This window comes from Scleropages formosus, chromosome 23 (genome assembly GCF_900964775.1).
Source record: "Scleropages formosus chromosome 23, fSclFor1.1, whole genome shotgun sequence".
NCBI classification, from domain to species: domain Eukaryota; kingdom Metazoa; phylum Chordata; class Actinopteri; order Osteoglossiformes; family Osteoglossidae; genus Scleropages; species Scleropages formosus.
Genome location: NC_041828.1, coordinates 20,216,514 through 20,238,111, shown reverse-complemented (window position 1 = coordinate 20,238,111; position 21,598 = coordinate 20,216,514). Strand labels below are relative to the sequence as shown.

Below are 21,598 nucleotides of genomic sequence, written 5' to 3'. Positions count from 1 at the left end.
CATTGCTCAAAGGATTTTTTTTAAAAAGTGTTCAACAGAGGAGTCGCAGCATCCATCTCTTAGTGGATATAAAGGATATGCAAAGAAATGTGGGAAGTGCCGGTTGGGCCGCCATAGTGTGCTCAGCAACCAAAGGACAAGCTGTCGTTCCTGCATCTAAAAATGAACCACGGAAGCCATGTCGCACTGTGCTGCTGAGCTGTTGACTCAAACGGAGAACAGCACAAAGTTACAGCAATGAGCAGAGTCAGCACAGTCAGCATCGATCGACCTCCCTCCCCAGGCCACAGGAGGAGCAGGAGTGCAGTTAAGCCAGAGAGCAGCCAAGTCCAGACTCAGCACTGGCGCCTGGAAGCAGGAGATGCAAGTCAGCAGTTACCCTGCCACCACAGTGACCAACAATGACCACCGGGGGGGGCTACGCCAGCCAAACTGCACCACACATCCTCCACGGTTATTTGTCTGTCCCAATATGTTATGCAAAAACATATAACATAATGCTCTCTACGTTGCCGGGTTAGGCTCTGGCTCGCCGCGACCCCGCTTGGGACAAGCGGCTTCAGCCAGTGTGTGTATAACATAACAACTGATCCCTTTTCGAATACGATTCGCAGTTAAATTAGGCTCTTCCTTCTTATATGAAGTATGCAGCGAAGCAGATCTGTGGAAAGGTGTGACTTTGTTCACTTTCTCTCTCACTTATTTCCTCCCTCATTATTTATTTTAGCCCTCATTTATTCCATCCCTCATTATTTTCTCTTATTTTCCAGCACTCTCTACACTATGAGCCGCTGGGAACCGAAGCCAAATTCCTTGTATGTGTGTGAATACTTGGCCAAGTAAATTGGATTCTGATTCTGCTCAGAACGTCCAAACTGAGGCACGCTAAGGGTTGTAGGGAACTCATGAGGTAGACACAAGCATTGAAGCTTTGAGAAGGCATGTTCAGTGAATGCTGTGTGTCGTGTGCAGTGTGTTTTGACTCCACGCCTCTACCCTCACTGACACCGACTCGTAGCTCTGTGCTGCGTGTTTCCAGTCAGAATCAGCAGAACAGTGCTTGCTGCTCCACAGAGCTCTAATACATATAGCACCCATCAGTCTAGATGTACTCCTGGGTGAAACAGTCACCAAATGGGGAGAAAAATGCGAGACCCGTTGTTTGACAAGCCTGATGTGAGCTGTACGCATTCTGTACTGGGATTTTTGCCAATTTCAATGTTCACCCAACTTGAACATTCATTTCCAGAACTGGGAACCTGCAGGCAGTAGGTGGCACAATGGTTAGAGTTGTTTCCTTCTATTCAAAGGACCTGGGCTTAAATCCCACCTCCTGCTGTAGCATCCTTGGCCAAGGTACTTACCCTGAATTGATTCAGTAAAAATTAACCTCCTGTATGAATGTGTAAATCAATGTAACTTACATAACATTGTAAGTAGCTCTGGAGAAAAGCGTCTTTCTATTATGATACCATAATGTATGCATAGCTATATAGGCTACCAGTCAGCATTATACTCTCTTTGCTGCCAAAAATTTGTCCATTACATGAAGAATCGATTATTTTTATGAAAAAAATTCAATTCAATTTCAATTCAATTTATTTTTATAGAGCGCTCTTCTCATGCAGTGACACAGGTGAACAAAAATTAACAAAGTAACCAAAATTGTGGTATTTTTTTTTTTTTAGAGAACTGGGCCAAGACCCAACAGGCCTTGCTAGGACTGGGCTTATCTCCTACCTCTTTGACCTCCAAGAGCCTCCCAGGAAAAGGGCTCTTGGCTCTCCGGGCAGCAGCAGGTGACTTGTGGTGGGTCACAGTGACAATGTTGCTAGGAGCCACCGGCTGCGGGGGCCGCCTCTGGATGCCAGGAGAAGGGCAGCCAGCCGGGAGCAGTGAGAAACTTCGCACTCGTCCTGAGGAGGATGAGCCCTGTGGGGGACAGAGAGGGTGGCGAAAGCCCAACTTTATAACCTTTCACCCAACCCAAGGACACACATACACCCACCACCCCATTGTCCAACCGTCCTTTATTGGAGCAGTTGTCCAAGCCACTGCACTGGCTGCATTTCACAGAGAATATTCTACCGTACAGTATGAGTGTGTGTTAGTCACAAAGACCAGCTCTTTTCTACAACCTTCTTGGGCCAGAGCTCCCGGCAAAGCATGGGGTCGGAACCCAGCAGTCTGGATGAGCCTCTGATATTTGTGTTGATGTGGAAAAAGGCCAGAGGATATTGAGCTCCTGGACAGATATATCTATGAAGTATCAAGTCTGTGGGTTTGGAACAAGTACACCTTGAACAGACAACACAGGTCAGTCACCTGAAAAATAAAGAGAGCTGTTATGTACTCAGTCCCCAGACACAAAGACCTGCCACATACTTCTCCAGAATATCAAAATATCTGGGAGTCAAATTAAACAGTGTATGCAACAGAGAGAGCCTTGGTCAAGGTTTTCTCTCAAAATGGGCCCAATTATCATTAATCAAACCCTTTTCACCAAAGCAACGTACAACTCAAAGTAAAAAAATATTGTATTACACCAACTGACAGATGCAGACATGCAGATACAGGACCACCTGCAAGGGATGGGGACCACATATGATTTGCAGTGCTGTCCCAATTTAAGCGCACTGAGCAGTTGTAAAAGGTCGAAGGTACTGGATAAAAAAAGGCTTACAGCAGTACACCAGTAGAGTACTCTATTAAACAGTGCTCTCAAAAATACTGAGTAAAACGGTTACAGCAGTACACCAGTACATCCATCCATTCATTCATCCATCCATTTTCTTGGCCGCTTAGTCTTTCTACGGTCACGGTGGCAATAGGGAGAGCAGAGAAGCCCAGATGCCCCTGTCCCTCGCAACTTCCTCCAGCTCAACCCAGGGGATCCCCAGCGACGCCCAAGCCAACTGGGAGATATAATCTCTCCAGCGGGTCCTGGACCGACCTTAGGGTCTTGTCCTAGTTGGCCGTGCCTGGTATACCCCTAAAGGCAGGTGACCAGGGGCACCTCAACTAGCTCCTCTCAATGCAGAGGAGTAGCGACTCTGAGTTCCCAACGGATGACCAAACTCCTCACCCTGTCACGGAGAGTGCATCCCACCACCCTGCGGAGAAAACTCTTTTCAGCCACTTGTATCCGTGATCTTATTTTTTTGGTCATTAAGAATCACACATCTGCAACTTTGTCTTTTCCTGCTAATGTAATGTACCTCATGACCATAGGTGAGAGTAGGGATGTAGACAAACTGATAAATAGAGAGCTTTCCCTTATGGCTCAAGCGTCCCCTTCACCACTACAGACTGGTACAGCGACCACATTACTGCTGCCACTGTTCCCAGTCTGCAGCTGATCTCATGCTCCCCTCGCTTGTGAATAAGACCCGCAGATACTTAAATTCCTCCACCTGGGGCAAATTCTCTCCCCTCACCTGAAGGGGGCATGTCATCCTTTTCTGTGAGAGAACTATGGACTCAGACTTTGAGGTGCTGATCCACTCAGCTGCAAACCATTCCGGTGCATGCTGGAGCCATCCATATGACAGCGCCAAAAGGACATCATCATCATCCACAAAAAGCAGAGATATTACCTTCCGGCCCCCACAGAGAATGCCCTCCTGACCTCGCCTACGCCTTTAAAACCACAAACGGGAGAGGAGACAAGGCACAACCTTGGCGGAGTCCAACACTCACATTGAACGGGCTTGACTTAATGCCAAGTATGCGGACACAGCGCTCACTCCGTGTGTACAGAGACCGAATGACCCACAGTAGTGACCCCGGTACCCCATACTCCCTAAGCACCTCCCATAGAATATCTTGGGGAACACGGTCTTAGGCCTTCTCCAAGTCCACAAAACACATGTAGACTGAATTAGCGAACTCCAATCCCCCCTCAATTATCTGTGGAAGGTAAAAAGCTGGTCCACTGTTCCACAGCCAGGACGGAATCTGCATTGTTCCTCTTGAATCTGAGGTTCAAATATCACCCGGAGCCTCCTTTCCAGCACCCTGGCATAGACTTTCCCAGGGAGGCTGAGAAGTGTGATACCCCGATAGTTGGCACACACTCTCTGGTCCCCATTCTTAAAGACAGGGATCACCACCCCAGTTTGCCAATCCAAAGCCACTGTCCCAAAGGTCCATGCAACATTGCAGAGGCATGTCAGCCATGACAGCTCCACAACATCCAGGGCCTTAAGCAGTTTCCGGATGAATCTCATTCACCCCTGGTGCTTTGCCACTGTGGAGCTTTCCAACTACCTCAGTGACTTCCATCAGGGAAATGGACTCTGATGCCTCGGAAGCCTCTTGCCCTGACTCCCGTAAGAGAGGTATGTCTCTTGGGTTTAGGAGTTCTTCAAAGTGCTCCTTCCACCTCCCGACAATGTCCTCATTTGAGGTCAGAGTTCCTCCATCTTTGCTGAACACAGCTTGAGCAAAGCTCCTCAAACCCCCCCCCCCCCCCCCGTGCCGACAAATGGTTCTCCAGAACCTCTTTGAGGCCGACCGAACGTCATTTCCCATGGCCATTCGTTGTCTTGCAACATTAGCTTTCTGGACTCCACTGAAACCTGTCAGTTTGTGCTGCTGAAGTACATCCACCTGTAGTCTCACTAAATGAGATTTTCAAGTGTCTTTCTTAGTGAAAACCTCACTTGAGAAGCCAGCCACCCTCCTTATGATGTCAAGGTTTTCTCAGATCCATCTAATTTTTCTACCAAGTCCCCAGTGTGTCTCCACTTTTAATTCTCTACTTATTTCTCTACCAGGAGACCTTGAGGAGAGATAACTTTGAAACTTGAGCACTACTTTAATTAATAAGAAAAAACTGCACTTTTCCTCATGAGACTGAAAACATTAGACTGAACAAAGCAAAAGTGTCTTTCAGATACAACAAATAGCTATGTTGATTACGCAACCTATATGACTGTGGTTTTTGGACAGGTGTGGAAAGAGGGCAGCATATCACTCTGTTCATTCTGAACCTCTTCTTGAATTTGTGAATTTTTAAAAATTATCCATTATCTGGATTTTTTTAATTATTAACTTTATTTTCCAAGATTCTAATTGAACAGTTTTGTCAAAGTCAGAGGATAATTTTTGGTTTTTTCCTACTTTGAACACTCTGGAATACTGGATAGCCGCTCTGATTCCTTCTGCACATTTTCAAGCTGCTCTAAATCAACATGGCTTGAGAACAGCAATGGACTGATGAGACCTGTCACCAGTCAGTTCACTGCTCTTTCCACACACCTTCATCAGCAGAGTTTTTTTTTTGTACTTTGGCGAAGCTCATAATGACAGCACATTACCAGAGTGACACTGATTCAAACACGGACGAGCTGATTGCTGGAGTAGACAGGGGGCATAATAAGAATTTTAACAGGAATAAACTGCTACAACAAACTGTAAAGACAGGCCTTAAAAAATTGAAAATCCTCCAGCTTAGCCTCGCTCTACAAGGAAGGTGAAAGAAAGCCTTTGATGCAACATGAGAAAAAACCCCAAATGTTTTTCATTCAAGATTAAAAGATTACAAAACTTAACTCCCCACTGTGGGGGGGGGTGCAGTGGCCTGTGCCTGCTCTCTGGTGGGTCTAGGGTTCGAGTCCTGCCTGGGGTGCTCTGTGACGGACTGGCGTCCCGTCCTGGGTGTGTCTCTTTGCACCCTGTGTTGCCGGGTTAGGCTCTGGCTCGCCGCGACCCCACTCAGGACAAGCAGTTTCAGTCAATGTGTGCGTATGTGTGAAACCTTAACTAAATGAGACAAGAACTAGAAGTGTGACCAGATGTACACAGATGTCTAGAGCATTGCAGACAGCTGGTATGGTATGTACGTGTATGTGTGGGGTGTCAGAGGAGGCTACAGAAGTCAAAAACAACATGCAAATTTCACAGCAGAAGTGATGTGACTGGTTTTAAAGTAGAAACACTGAATGTGAAAAATTGAAAAGTAACAAGAAAGGTGTGACAAATCTAATGGAGTAAAAGTACCGTTTTTTTCTTAACAAATGTACTAGAGTAAAAGTAAAAATTAACAATGCCAAAAATTAGGCTGAAAAGTACCTGTAACACACCGAGGTGGACAGGAAGGGGAGGCGGAGTCCGGGGTGAGCCAGCCGCAGTTGGAACTAATTACAGCCTCTATTTCTTCCCCCGGACCCGTCAGTGAGAGAGAGAGCGAGACGGAGGAGCAGAGAGAGACAGGAAGCGACCCGAGACAGCCACAACAACAAACCTGATCCCGACCATGACCCCGCCCTCGCCCCCGAACGACGCGGCCAACCCCAAAACACCGCCCAGGTCTACCTGCTCCCGGTTCCCCCTTCCTCCCCCTTGCCTCCGCCCCTGCACTTCCCTAAATAAACATGGCCAACAGGACCATTTGTTCAAAAATCTACTTTAAGTACAAATCAATGAAAACATCACGAACGAAAACATCTCTGGGGCCACACTGTGTGTACAGACACACAGAGGACTCTGCAGATCGACTGTATAGGTGTGTCCAGGCCTGCGGTCCTGACCTACTGCGGTCCCTCACCTGGCCGTCTTGGCAGCCTCCCATTTTCTCCAGACACAGGTGTTCATCGAAGCCCCTCATCTTGCCCACCTGCACCAAGACACAAGCATATCTCCTATTACTGAACACGATCCAACTGGAGAGGGGCTGTGAGGAGGTCCAGCACAGGGGGTCCCACAGAAGTGAGCAGCAATCTGCCGATGTGGACTCCACTAGGGGAAGGCGGCTGAGATGGAAAAACCACCAAGGCAGCAAACAGATTCTTCACATCGTGTCCCCCTCCTGCCTGTGGTTGGACATCCCTTAAGGATGAACGTCACCTTGCGCGCGCTCTGTATTTCACCGGTACTGGTGTTCTTGGACCAACACAAATTCAGTTCATCGTGATTAATGGTAGGTTACACCGGGGTCTCAGGGCAACTTACTGCAATTTAAATTATGTGATTCATTACAGTTCAGTCAAGCTTAATAAAGTGAGAGTTCAGCAGGAACATCCACAGCAGGGCGTCGGTAACGGCATTGGAAAGCCTACCACGTAGGGACAGCCGGGCAGAGTGAGGGATTCCTTAAACCGACAACCTTCCGATCGGAGCAGTTTGCCTCAGGGACTCACTCAGTGGGCCTCCGTTTGCTGCAGCCTGCTGAACAAGGCTCACGATGCCCCCCACAGCACGAATGACGGCGCTACGTACTCTTGCGCTGCTGTCCGAGTGACGCCTGGCAGAGGCCTGCAGGTGGTTCATCCAGAACTGCTGCTCCCGGGTGTCGACCGCTGCGGACAAGGGGCACAGCGTCAGCGTGTGAAAGCACAGCATCAGGAAGAGTAACATGTTAAACAAACAAACAAACACACACACACACACACACACACGCAGACGAACACACACAAAGCTGTTCACTGCATGAATACATTAAAAATATTCATTTAGAACTAGAAGCCCATGGGATGCTGCACCGATTCTTGCTTAGCAGGCACCACCAACCTGTGCGTCAGCCCTGTCAGCACCGACTCGGTCTCAGAAAGCCCGACGGATGGTGCCACGGTTCCGACAGCCGCCAGTTTCATTCCAGCTCGCCTTCTGCTGGCGAACCTCAGGGACACGGCGGGCGTCCAAATCAATTAAACTCAATTCTCACGGCGCTCCCGGCAGCAGCGCTCACCGGACAATTCCAACGGCCCTTCCCTCCGATTCTCCCAGAACTTTTTGGTTCCCCATGGATGTAGTTCATCTGGATGTGCAGTATGCAGGGCGTCCCAGCAAATTCGGCACCGCTGATAACCTTCGCAGCGCACTGACACGCGTGGTTCCGTATGGTTGCATGGCGCTTGTCGGAACGACCAAGGCCATTCAATCCAGGAAAGGCAGAATCGGCACCGCAGAGCAGGCCTGGCACGCAAAGGAAAACAATGGGAGCTGGAGAGCAACTTGATCCCATTTGTTTGTCGAGGCCATCTGCTCGCTACTGGCGCCGCTCGTTGGAGGCTGGAGCGAGGCAGTCTGGCACAACGACAGCGAACGTCCCATGATGCTCTGCGATTTGGCCGCAATCTCTGCCGAGGGACCATGCGGCCATCCCTGCCCACATTCTGTGTTCCTTAACCTGCCTTGTTCAATCCAGTAGCAGTAATTTCCCTTTGAATCCAATCCAGCGCATTTATATATAATTGAACAAATTCTGTCTAGCCAAACTTAATTATACTTATACAGCGAGCATTTCTGCTGTATACAACGGTGTTTTGCTTCGCTTCCCATCACATCGTAGGAAGGTGCTCATTAAAGGCACTTTAATACTTTCCATTTAGGAAATCTTATTCAGCTGGCGCTATGTTAATGCTTTTAACATGAAACTAACCTTCTGTTGTGGGTTTTCTTTTTTGAGAAGATCAAGATCCACACTGCTTTCCCACTCCCCCCCCCCCCCCCCCCTCCCCTCCCAACAGACCTTCTAAAAAGTCAAGACTGTTGAAAACACTGCTCCCACACAGCAAAGGAAATATCTGAATGACAGTTTGCTCACATTAATGCAGCTCTGGATCTGTAGATCCATGAAGACTCCACAGCCAGAAAGTACACAGTAAAGAAAAAAAAAAAAAAACGGACTTGACTCAGATAAGGGTCACAATGCATGCGAAAGCCAGACTAAATAAAAAGTTGTGGATTTTTTAAAGGTCAATTTGACATTTAATTTGAGAATTAGCACCATTTCTCTGATGTGAAGTCCTTGTGACCACTCGCTCCCCCATAACATTCTGTATTTCAAATCCTGCATATTTATTCATTTTTATTAATTTCTCCCAAAGCAACTAAAAGTGTTGAGCCACTTGCACTGATTTACCAATTTACATAGGAGCGTAATTTTTACTGTACCAATTTGGGGTAAATACTTTGACTTAACTAAGGGCACTACAGCAGGACGAAGGATTCGAACCTGCGAACTCCGAATCTCGGGGCGGTGGCACCAATCGCTACACCACCTGCTGCCCCACAGATGTCCGTGTTAATGGTCAGCCAAGGGGGCGCATGTGGTGGGGGGAAGGGGGGGCTATGTCACAAGGCACTGGTCACATCTAAGAGCAGCTTCCCCTTAATGAGCCCTCATTATTGAGTAGTAATTAAAATGTTGGAATTAATGAGGAGACCTGGGAAGGGCCTCGTTCCAGAGTCATTACAGCTTCGCTCTCAGAAAGTTATTAATCCACTTTGGTTTACAGGGGTATCAAGGCAGAAACATGTCAACCACATAGAAAACTGGGATCCGCAAGCCTATCCAAACAGCCCTTCGAGGCGCACACTTTTCCCATGTGCCTCGCAGGTCAAGGGTCCATTGAACAGCAAACAACGCTGGGGTTATCAAATTCCGGGGCCGCAACCCTAATAAAGCAGCACTTTAATCACTTATGAAGAATTTGGTTTTCTTTAAACAGGTCAAACAGTCATTCCCGGGAGCTGTTTGCGCTCATCTCAATATATCCAGTTAAACACCCGTCAGTCCGGTGCCCCACAGTGATCGGCACTTCAGGCGCTAGAGCTGTTCCGTCTGGGTTGCATCGAGTTTCGTCAGTCAAGGTCATTATAATAAACCTTGTCCCACAGGAGCTGAGCATGGAACCCTGCTGGGAACAGGGTTAAGGTACAGATGTGGTGATCAATCCACTGATCGTGTGTGATGACGAGTTTTCAACAGAGCTCAGGAATGTGATTTTAATTAACTCTGAAGTCTGTTGCTTAAAGAAATCCTATAAAGAAAGTTTTCAAGCAAACTTGCAGGCAAAACAGCCATCAATTTACACAGCAAGAATGGATGGTGATATTTCTTACAAACTTCTCCCAAGTGTTGCTCAGAACAACAAGTAAAGACTGCAGCACATTCAATGTGGAAATCCAGCACTGCATATGCATGTCACATCTGGGTACTACCCTGTGTGTGGAACCCTTGGGTGGGGGGGGGAGAGTCAACGACATCATACACAGATGGCTAAATGGATGCACAGACAGAAACAGGTAGGTAGGCACACACACACACACACACACACAGTTTCTAAACCACTTGTCCCATACGGGGTCACGGGGAACCGGAGCCTACCCGGCAACTCGGCATAAGTCCGGAGGGGGAGGGGACACACCCAGGACGGGACGCCAGTCCACCGCAAGGCTCCCCAAGCGGGACTTGAACCCCAGACCCACCAAAGAGGAGGACCCGGTCCAACCCACTGCGCTACCGCGCCCCCAGGCACGCACGCACGCACGCACGCACGCACGCACACACACACCCACCCACCTTGTCCCAAACCACATGAGGCTACAGGAGCAGAGACAGAACAAAGTAGTGACACACGACTCTGGAATAAAGCAGAAGTAAATAAATATCAGGAAGCACTATTAGTATACTTGTATTAGCTGGAATGCTCCTGCAGGGAAGACCCATGGACACATGACTGCTCCATGATCACTTGTGTTAACCTAGGCCTACACGTCTGGCATTAATCCTCACATTGCCGCTTAACTCTAATGAAAAACGGGTTATGTCAATCGCTCCTTTTCTCCACCATCCAACAGGTTTCAGTTCTCCATCCAACGTGACTGTCAACACGTCCACTGGGGGTGCAAGAGCAACTGCCTGTCATCCCTCTATTGCTAATATGACAGAAACGAGAGGGCTGGACTCGTACCTTTCAGCTTGTAGAGCTCACCACTGGCTGAGTGGACAGTGAACATGTGTGGCACCTCGTCGCTGGGATCTACCGTGGCGCCCAGGAGGGGCAGCGAGCCACGCGGCTTCTGGCCCTTTCCTTGCTCACTGACGTAGTACTGCAGGTGGCCCTGATCGGGGTCCAGCACAAAGTACCTGCAGGGCAAGAGGGAGGGAAGGAAGGACATTATAAACCACAAGTGACACACAGAGGGCGCTCACATTGCCCTCCCACGGCCTGCAGGAACTCCCAAAGAACAACTCTCGAAGAGCTTTAATACTTGCTGTAAAAAGCATTCAAGAGGTGCTGGTGCCTCACAGAGCCTGAGCTGCACATTCGGGCATGGGTTCAAATTGCACTGTGTTCAAAAACCGAAGATATATTGTATGTAGAAGATGGTGACTGTAGATTACCTCCTTACCAAGGCAACCCTCATGAGTGGGATGTGACTCAAAGGTGCTGACCCTAACCATTCAGCACACACAGGCAGGGCAGCAGTGGGACAGTGGTTACAGCTGGGCCTTGGGGGAACACGGCTCTATAAGGAAAGATCGAACTTTGCCGCTGGGAATTCTTTTGTTTTCCTCTCCTCAATTTGCAGCTGGCTCAACCAAACAGCCATCTACAGAGTACTGTGCAAAAGTTTTAGGCACTTAGGGGAAAAAACAAAAGCTGTATAGTGAGAATATTAATTAAGAGCATTATTTTTGGAAACAAACTTCCTACGAAGCTCAGTAACCATCCATCGTCAACAACCACTTGCCCGAGGATGACCACCTTGTGTCTTGTTGCTATACTCACTCTTGCCATGGCGTAAGATCTGAGAGTTAAACCGCCTCATCTCATAAAACCACACATTTTCAGTATGGTTGTCCTTCAGCCAGAATTGCCACTATGCAGCTGTTTCTGCTTCAGTTAATTGGTGTGCCATACAAAGACCTCAAGTTCTCTATTTGGAAAGTGGATTATTACAATTTTACTTTCTTTCCTTAATGACATATAAAACCCTGACTGTAATACTGTAACTTTTTGCAAAAGGAATGCTTGGAAATCTAAAATATGCTCTTTCCCATTGACACTAATTCAAAAGACATTAAATAAATGTCTAAAACAAATATTTTTGCAAAATATCTAAGTGCCCAAGACTTCTGCACAGTACTGTATATTCTAGAGAATCCACATGGAAAATCTGCACAGTCCTTTCCATTCCTTTTCCATTTCTCTGGTCAGAAAAGAGCTCTATAAAAATGAACTGAATTTGGGATACTCTGAGCTGTTTATTTATATTCAGTATTTGAGAACTGTGCGTTAAAGTCGCAAAGAGGTTTTTTGAGTGCTGTTAAACTAGTACAGTACTAATTTGGTTCTTGCTGAAAATCCACTTGTTCCCTTTGTTTGCAACTATGTAAGAATTAAGAGAATGAAATATTAAACTGTTTAAATGTACTCAAACCCAACATGCCCTAGAGTGTCACAGTCACTGTGGAGGAGAGCATCAGCTGCTGTATAAAAAAATTTAAAAAAAAAAAAAAAAAAAATTTTTTTTTGTTTCAACAGATATTGTATCATATTCTGATACTTCTAATAAGTGTGGCCACGCTGTCCGCGCAAGGCCTGTGTGAGGCTTAGTGCTAGAAGTGACACAAATACACTGTGACCATGTAAGCCATCAGCACCACTGTCTGCAGTGCACTTCAGTAACACACACACACACACACACACACACACACACACACACACACACACACACATTAATGACCAGAGATTCATGCCATCTATTAAACAAGTTCCTTCACACATAGATTACATTGACCTAGAGAATAGCAACATCTCTGATGCCAACATCCACCTGCATTTCCAAACTGCATAAACACACCTGCTGACATCACACACACATTCTCACAAATCACATCATTGTTTACTTTTCACTGAAATGTTTCAGCTTTTTAGCAGTTTATACACCAGGATGCTTTAAAATAACAGCAGGGGTTCAGTGGTTAGGACCTGGGTTCAAATCTGCTACCCTTGATCAAAGTACTTACACCGAACTGATACAGTAAAAAACTACTGAGCTGTATGTAAAATAGAGTAAGTAGCTTCAGAGAAAAACATCAGCGAAATGCAAGGCAGATGAAATCATTTGATTGCAGTGAGACCGTGAGCGTGGAGACGAGCGCCACCCGAAACACATGCCAGGCGAACAACTCCACTGTGGTTTGGCACCATACGTGCGATAGACAGGAGCTGACAGAAGCAGGTCAGCACACGGTGGAATTGCGAGTACACAGCTGTGAGCACCGCAGTGGTGCCCTGCATGGCACAGGTTCGAGACAGCGGGCTGCTGCACCCGGCAGCTGGGGCACTGCACCATTTATTAAACATTGGCATTCATTTATATTTGTTTATTGATCAGGAACAACATACAGCTCGGGAGCTGCAGCAGAGTTAAAATTTTCATTTACCCTGGTATTTAGGGATCAGGCGGTTCAGACCAGGTGAGAAGTGATGGATTCCAGCCGAGGGTTGCTTAAAGAGGGTCACTAACCAACACAGAGGACATCATCATCGAAAATCAGTCGTAATTTATGTACAACACACTAAAAGATGCTACTCTTTGGTAACACATTGCGTAACCATAACAACTGTAGGAGGCGTAACTATAGTTATTGTTCCCATGTCAGACACTGCAACTTACTGGTACTGGATGGAGTAGAACTAAGCAATGATGGAGGTATGTTTTCACCCCGGAAAAAAGACAAAGAGCAGTGTATCAGGTCACACAACATGGAGCTGAGATGGCAGGCAAGCAGCAGCCCGTCTATGATAAGTTGAACTGAACAATAACCGATAATGTCAGAGGTGCAATATCAGCTGTGCCCAGGCAGCAGAATCCAAAAGCGTGTGGTCTGAAAGTTATGAAAATATTATAACTGCTACTTGAGTATCCATGGTTTAATGGAACATATTTTACCTACTTTGATCAAAAATGATGACAGCTGAGAAGTATGAGTACAGTTCATGCATACCCGAACGGACCTCAGGTCACTGGATACTGGAATGCCCAGACAGTCCAGTGCATCACGATATTATTTCATACATTCTACAGAATTTTCAAAACAGGCAAAGTGGAACCAAAAAAAAATAAATAAATAAATAAAATCAAGTCACTGTATTTCAACAGGGGGGCATGGTAACATAGCGGGTTTGACCTGTGCCTGCTCTCCAGTGGGTCTGGGGTTCGAGACCCGCTTGGGGTGCCTTGTGACGGACTGGCGTCCCCTCCTGGGTGTGTCCCCTCTCCCTCCAGCCTTAGCCCTGTGTTGCCAGATTAGGCTCTGCAACGCCGCTTGGGACAAGCGGTTTCAGTCTGTGTGTGTGTGTGTTTTTAATTATTCAGTGTGATTTGCACAAACCTTTTAATTAAAATATATTATTATAAATTTGATTTGCTAAGAAAATATCATAAATGCTGCACAATCTTCCAATGCATCATCATACTAATTAGCTGTAATTTTTTCTTCTTGACCTGTTAGATAATTGCTAAAATGAAACACAAAGTGGATTGGAAAAAAAAAATATATATATATTAAGTGATTTTTTTCTTTAAGTTATGCATTCCAGCTTCATATCTGGAATGACTTTATACAGTAAAACCCAACATCTTTTAGTATAACTGCATAAAGACCCAGTTATAGCAATAACCCACAACCAAGTCATCTGTACTACAAATGTACTATTTGTCTCCCTTCACTGAATTTGAAATATATTATTTAAAAAAAAAAAAAAAAACCCCACACATGACAGGAGGTACAAACTCACCTGGGATACAAAATTCTACCATCCGCAGACTAGATGTTGGTCCTCTGCTCTGCTTTTATTTCCAGTGTCCTTAACCATCATGCTGCCTACTGCTGCTACCTGCAGGCCTTAACCTCCATACTATCTGTATGCATGAGCAAGCACTGTGTGCGAACCCGTTTGGGATCCACAGACTGCTGTTTTTCCACACTCCAACCCTACATCTCCACCACTGGTCCTGTTGCTGCCCTCATACATAAGGCCCAAATTCACCAAAAGGGCCCTGGATTCACAGGATGGTAAGGCAAGGTTGTTCATTTTTATTGCAGTCCGCAGCCATCACCATTCCAATAACTCTTAATTACTGCAGTAAATTTAGAAGTAAAATGCATAACTATCATATTAATTTCTTTTCTGTGTTTCTCATATCATGAAAAATGTAATTATCAAATTGGCATTGGGAAACACTTTATTGTTTGTGGGAATTTCTGTATTGTCTTCACACTCTTAACCCTCATGTTTTGTTCCCTTTACTCCCCAGTTGTTGGGTGTCTCTGAGACCCCAGTGCTACATGTGTAGAAATCGATAATAATTTCGAAATTAACCTATTTTTTTCAGTTCAGATATTTCTTTCCTTTTCTCTGAACTAATTAAAACTCTGTAGGCAGAAAATGACTGCAGCTTTAACCATCTCCTTTGCCATGGAGTAGGCGTGCACATTTCATGAAGGTGATGAAATCCATAAATGACTATAAAACATTATTACACCAAAAACAGGAAATATGTCATATTCTAAATGTGATATGGGCTGCATATGAAAAATTATATATTTGTTTTGTCTGTGAAAAACAAAATTAACAGAAAAAAAAAAAAAAAAAAAAAGTATGTTATCCTGGATAGTAACACCACTTAATTTTGGGGTCAATTCGACCACAGAGAGAATGCAATGTTAAAAAAGCAATAACACAAGTTCAGGTACATAACAGAAATGTCCAAGCTCTTGTCCAATAGGCAAACTGACTATTTACAAATTTGCAATGTAATACCATCTCAGGGAGTGTGCAGTGGCGCAGTGGGTTGGCCTGGTTCCTGCTCTCCAGTGGGTCTGGGGTTCGAGTCCTGCTTGGGGTGCCCTGCGACGAACCGGCATCCCGTCCTGGGTGTGTCCCCTCCCCCTTCAGCCTTATGCCCTGTGTTGCTGGGTAGGCTCCAGTTGCCCACGACCCTATATGGGACAAGCGGTTCAGATTGTGTGTGTGTGTGTGTGTGTGTGTGTGTGTGTGTGTGTGTGTGTGTGTGTGTAATACCATCTCAGGACAACCAGGCATGGACCACTGCTCTCCAGAACCCAGGCATAAAGCTTCACCAAAAGGGCCCTGGCTTCACCAGATGGTTAGGCAAACAAACTGTATACAAATTAAAATATATACACACCCCCAGGACAACAGGACTGCCAGAGGCAGGCAGACCCCTGTTCCGTAGAAGCTATTCCCAAGATGCTACCAAAAGGTCTGTAGCAATGTATTTTTACAAGGTTTCGGGTTTTCTCTTGTCTCTGTTGCTCACAGCTGCATCTTTTTGCATTGTGCTCATCAGGAGGATGGTTTTGGCTGCTTTGGGACAGGAGGACACAAGTGCAGTGGTGTCAGTGCAAGCAAACGTGGACATGACACCTCTCTCGTCTTTATTTCAACAAGCTCCTTGGAAGCTCTGGCTGCTTCTTTCTTATTATTCCCAACATTGTGAGCTTTCTTTTCAGTAGTTTCCCCTCTAAAGCGCAGGGTGTTAAATTCTCACAAGTCACGTTATAGCCGCACAGTCCATCGGTCACATCCAAGGCAGCCTTCATACACTGGTTCTTGGAGTTTCTCCTGCGTAGATTTCATTCTCCAAGCATGGCTGGATTTTACTTCACAGGGTGCCCATATTTTAATATCATATTTTTCTAAGGCTTGCTTGGTATGTACTTCTGAAAGGAGCATTTTCCTCTGAAAGGTACCAGATGTTCAACAGTGCCATCAAGATATGGCTAGCAGGACAGCGGCGATTGCTCACCCACCTATCCCAAACATCACTTATGGCTGCCAGCTTGTAATATTCTCTCCTATGTAAGTTTGTGTGTGTTCAGATTGGTGTGTGAGCTGTATGGAGCCAACTGTATTCTCAACCCAAATCAGTGTATTTAAGAATATGAAATCCATAGCATTTAATCGTATTTTATAGCTGGGGTCTCAGAGACCCCGAACGGCATTCATGGAAAATTTTGTGTAGAGATCATCTACAACGTCATCATACTTATGTAGTTCCCACAAAATTAGCAAAAGCCATGAAGAACTAAGCTGATAAAACAAGGCTAAATATGTTTGGGTCTGAGGTCTTGGACCCCAGATATAAAAGCAGAACTTCAGTAATTTAAAGTGAATGCAGACTCAGCTGATCATCCACGGTACTCGTCGCTACTTCTTCTTTATTTGGCCCACACACAGCTGGAGAACTTACTGGAGAAATTAAGGGTAACGGACTTTCTCAAGAGAGCAACAGTCCTGGCGAGTACGAGGCTCGAACTGGTAACCTTCAGGCTTAAACACTGCACGTCATGTTGAGAACTGCTGCTGTTTTGATTACTTGGCACATGTGTTTACTGAACACGACTTACGGATCATTCAGCTTATTAACCCATTATCAATAAGTAATTGTCCAGTTGCAGGGTCATGGTGGTCCAGAGCTGAACCTGCTCTGTTCCCATCCAAAACACTCCACTGCTGCATCCCTCCCCATGGAGATGTCAAAGCTGCTGACATTTAGATTTATTCATTTAGGAGACACTTTTCTCCAAAGTAACGCACCGTTCAGAGTAAATGACAGTATTTTATCAGCATAGACATAGGTATGTAATTCTCAAAGGACAGACACAATCCAACAGCACTGTTCATTAGCACACGTTCCCAATGCTGTGGAGCGGAGTCAGAAGCAATTATTAGGTTACTGGAGTCAGAGTCGAAATGTACCATATATGCCGCCACATAGGTTGATCCGTTGTATAAGTCGACGCCCAGAAATTAGAGGTGTAATATCGGTTAAGACCTATGTTCGCCAGATAAGTCGACCTCGAAAATAACGTGCACCTTTTGGGCAGTGCTGTGGAGTCGGACTCGGAAGCAAATTATTGGGTTATTGGAGTTGGAATCGGGGGCGCAGTGGCGCAGTGGGTTGGACCACGGTCCTGCTCTCCAGTGGGTCTGGGGTTCGAGTCCCGCTTGGGGTGCCTTGCGACGGACTGGTGTCCCGTTCTGGGTGTGTCCCTTCCCCCTCCGGCCTTCCGCCCTGTGTTGCCGGGTAGGCTCCGGTTCCCCCGTGACCCCGTATGGGACAAGCGGTTCTGAAAATGTGTCTGTGGAGTTGGAATCAAGGGGTGTGGTGGCGTAGCGGGTTTTGGCCGGATCCTGTTCTCTGGCGGGTCTGGGGTTCAAGTTGGCACATGTGTTTACTGAACATAACTTGGGGTGCCTTGCAATGGAGTGGTGTCCCGTCCTGGGTGCGTCCCCTCCTCCTCCAGTCTTGCACCCTCCGCTGCTGGGTTAGTCTCCGGTTTGCCGCGACCCCGCTTGGGGCAAGCGGTTTTGGACTGTGTCTGTGTGTGAGTTGAAGTTGAAGGTTTTGCATTCCGACTCCACAGTCCTGCATGTTCCATAAGTAGCTGCATACAGGTGGTTCACAATTTACAATGGTTTGACTTACAATTTTTTCAGCTTTCCGACAGTGATCCGGCAATAGACATTCAGTAGAAACCATACTTCGAATTTTGATTTTTTTTCCCCTGCAAGCTACACGCAGCGCGATGCTCTCTAGCAATGCTGGGCAGCAGCAGCGACCCACGTCTCCCAGTCTGTCATGCAGAGGTGTGTATTGGGTGTATTAAATGTATTTCCGACTTCCGATATTTTCGACTTATGATGGGTTTCGCGGAACGTAAATCCATCATAAATCGGGGACCATCTGTATAGAGCTGATAAGGAGCTCCTCTGTTTCACATTCAACTTGCAAACTTTTCAATCAACGGATCAACCCTTTTAAATTAGTAATCGGAGACAAGCGGTAAAAACACAGTAGAGCCAAACGCGGCACGTGACACGTTAAACGGGGGCTCGGGAGATGCAGAAGGAGTCGGAAGGGCACCGTCACACAAGTCTGGAAAGCGCCAGTCAGTCACGGCTCGCATGCCAGCTGGCCTCCGCAATATGTCCAGATGGCTATCAACACAAAGCCATTTTTGCTTCCCTTCCAGGTGCTGTGCACAGGTACACCGTGCTGATACTGACGCTGCAGGTTTGAGCAACAAGCGGCAGTGACCGGCGGGCAGAGCCGATCTACACGTGGAGCTCATCATGGGTAACGAGGCGTGAGCACAAGCAGTTACAGCCCAAGGGTCAGGATGATCAGGACCGTGCTCGGGTGGGTCTTCAGGTGGGCGAAGGAGACGAGCCAGCAGAGCCGTCAGAGACACACACGTGTTACGTCTGGCCATGCGGAAGGCGTGTGCTGCCCCCACGAAAGAGAGAAAATCAGGGTCTGGATCCAAAACCGAACTCAGTCCTCTGTGCTCTAGGGTACAATAGCAGGTCCAGATCACAGGGCTCTTCAACACCATGCAGATTCCCTGTGCTAGGTCATCCTCATCCCCCACCCCCCACAAGAAGCACAACTTAAATGGCTATGTATGTACTTCAGCGGAGAATGCAAGGAGCACAACGGCTTTCTGACTCCTGTTATTTAATAAATTATGGTTATTGAATAAATTATGGCTGAAGGGGCGACGCTGGGAAGTCGCGAGGGCTTTAGAAGCAGAAATAGCAGCAGCAGCGGTGGCTGTGTGTGAGCGGTGGGTGTGTACAAAGAAGGAGCACACGGCAAAGACACACGGGACATGTGGGAGGGAAGGAGCACAGCTGTCAATCACATGGAAGACAAGGAAAAGCTGCTTGTAAAAACTTCAGCAGAACACATGTACTTAAAATCAGTTCATTCAAAATCACTGTTCTCAAAGCATACCGTTCAGACATCAAACATCACCGGGGTGAAACAACTCCTCGTGAGGCCTGATGGAAAGCAGCCACTTTAACAGTTATTTCCATATGACAATTACACAGTATCACCGTACTAAAGAGACCAGAGAGCTGTTACACTGTAACCAGTGACACAGACCAGAGAGACCAGCTGACCAGGACACTGTAACAGGAGACAAAGAGCAGGGAGACCAGCTGACCGCAACACTGTAACCAGTGACATAGAGCAGAGATACCAGCTGACTGGGACTCTAACCGGAGACATAGAGCAGAGAGACCAGCTGACTGGGACACTGTAACAGGAGACACAGAGTCTAGAGAGACCAGCTGACCAGGACACTGTGACACAGAGGAGAGATTCCAGCTGACCGGCGGGACACTGTAAGCAGTGACAGACGACGGCTGAGGTTCAGGTGACCCCGCGGTGACCTGCTGTGTGGCGCGCGCGATGGATGCCCGGTGTCGTCCCGCCCGGTGAGCCCGCGGTGTCTCACCTGTTCTGCCAGCCCTGTAGAAGGTTCGTGTATTTACTGAGCACTCCCTCCAGGTGCCGCCGCTGCGCCTGCTGCCCGCACGCGTTGCACCCACGGCTGCGTCCTTCGGCTCCGGCGGGGCTGCCCGCGGACAGCAATCGGGGGCTACCGGAGCCGGTTCCGCCGTCGCTCGAGACCGAGGTGCCGCGCTCCGGGGCGGGGGAGCCGGGTTTGCTCCGCTGAGCCCCCGTCCGGTCCATGATGATCATGCGGGACGCCGGACGGACAGCGCTGTCGCGTTGGCGCGTTCACAGCATGGGCGAGCGCAGCGACGCGTCCACCACGGAGACACGTCGCAAGTCGCAGATCCTGCACACTTTTTGCCTCGTGCCGGCTTCGCGGTCATGCCGCGCGCTGCCACGGCTCATGCGCTCCCTCCGCGCGGCTGCGGTCGTGAGCGCTCTGCACCTTACAGCGCCGGGCCGCGGGTGAGCGCGTCGCAGCGGCAGGGGGCGGGTCTGGGTGGGGTCTCGTCCCACGGGAGACGCGTGAAATGCGCGTGCAGAACGTTGGAATCCGAGCTATTTAAGAAGAAGCGCGTGCTTTTGAGCGTTTTACCGGCGTCATTCCAGTTAACACAGCCAGTGATGTATTAATCACAGTCCAATACCAGAGTATAATTCTAGTGAAAAGCCAGATGTATTATCACAGTGCAATACTACTGTAATTCCAGTGATTTATTATTCAAAGTGCAATACCAGTGTAATTCCAGTGATTTATTAATCACAGTGTAATACCAGTGTAATTCCAATTAACAGCCAGTGATTTATTAATCACAGTGCAATACCAGTATAATTCTAGTGAAAAGCCAGCTGTATTATCACAGTGCAATACCACTGTAATTCCAGTGATTTATTAATCACAGTGCAATACCAGTTAAAAGCCAATGATATATTTATCACAGTGCAATACCAGTCTAATTCTAGTGAAAAGCCAGTAATGTATTAATCACAGTACAATACCAGTGTAATTCCAGTGACGTATAAATCACAGTGCAATACTAGTGAAAAACTCAGTGCTATATTAACCAACCAACCAGCCAATTTCAATAACCCCTTGTCCTGAGCGGGGTTGCGGCAAGCCGGATCCTATGACAGTGGGCGCAAGGCTAAAGGGGAGGGGTGGCACACCCTGGACAGAACACCAGTCCATCGCAAGGTGACAACTATGCACCCAGTCATACAGCTGGACTAAGTTACTGGAACAATTCACAGGGCAAGCACCTTGCTGAAGAGCACTACAGCCAGAGGGGGGGAGCAAACCAACAACCTTTAGAGCCAAAGGCAGCCGCTCCAACCACCATGCCATCAGCCGTGCCGTGTTGTATTAATTACAGTGCAATATCAGTGTAATTCCAGTGAAAATCCAGGGCAGTAATAATCACAGTGAAATTTCCCTTTTACAGTGTATTTTAAACTTGAACATTTTCACTCATCACGCATCGACTGCAACCCCTTAGCACCAGCTGTCAAGGTGTTTGTG

The 21,598-nt window shown here is 47.2% G+C and overlaps 1 protein-coding gene across 4 annotated transcripts in view; it reads right to left on the bottom strand.

The window, feature by feature from the left end:
- Positions 1-20,511, bottom strand: part of LOC108942479 (oxysterol-binding protein-related protein 10-like) — a 48,417-nt gene extending 27,906 nt beyond the window's left edge. For 3 of the 4 annotated variants that reach the window (XM_029248509.1, XM_029248511.1, XM_029248510.1), the window contains exons 1-5: positions 20,078-20,511; positions 10,701-10,876; positions 7,222-7,301; positions 6,551-6,619; positions 1,741-1,932 (exon numbers count right to left, since the gene is read on the bottom strand). In XM_029248509.1, coding sequence (XP_029104342.1) covers positions 1,741-1,932; positions 6,551-6,619; positions 7,222-7,301; positions 10,701-10,876; positions 20,078-20,325 — 765 coding nt within the window. In that variant the 5' untranslated portion in view covers positions 20,326-20,511. Of the gene's footprint in view, positions 1-1,740; positions 1,933-6,550; positions 6,620-7,221; positions 7,302-7,512; positions 7,630-10,700; positions 10,877-20,077 lie in introns of those variants that run through there. The other variant, XM_029248512.1, reaches the window with a different exon arrangement.
- Positions 20,512-21,598: the final 1,087 nt, after the last annotated feature.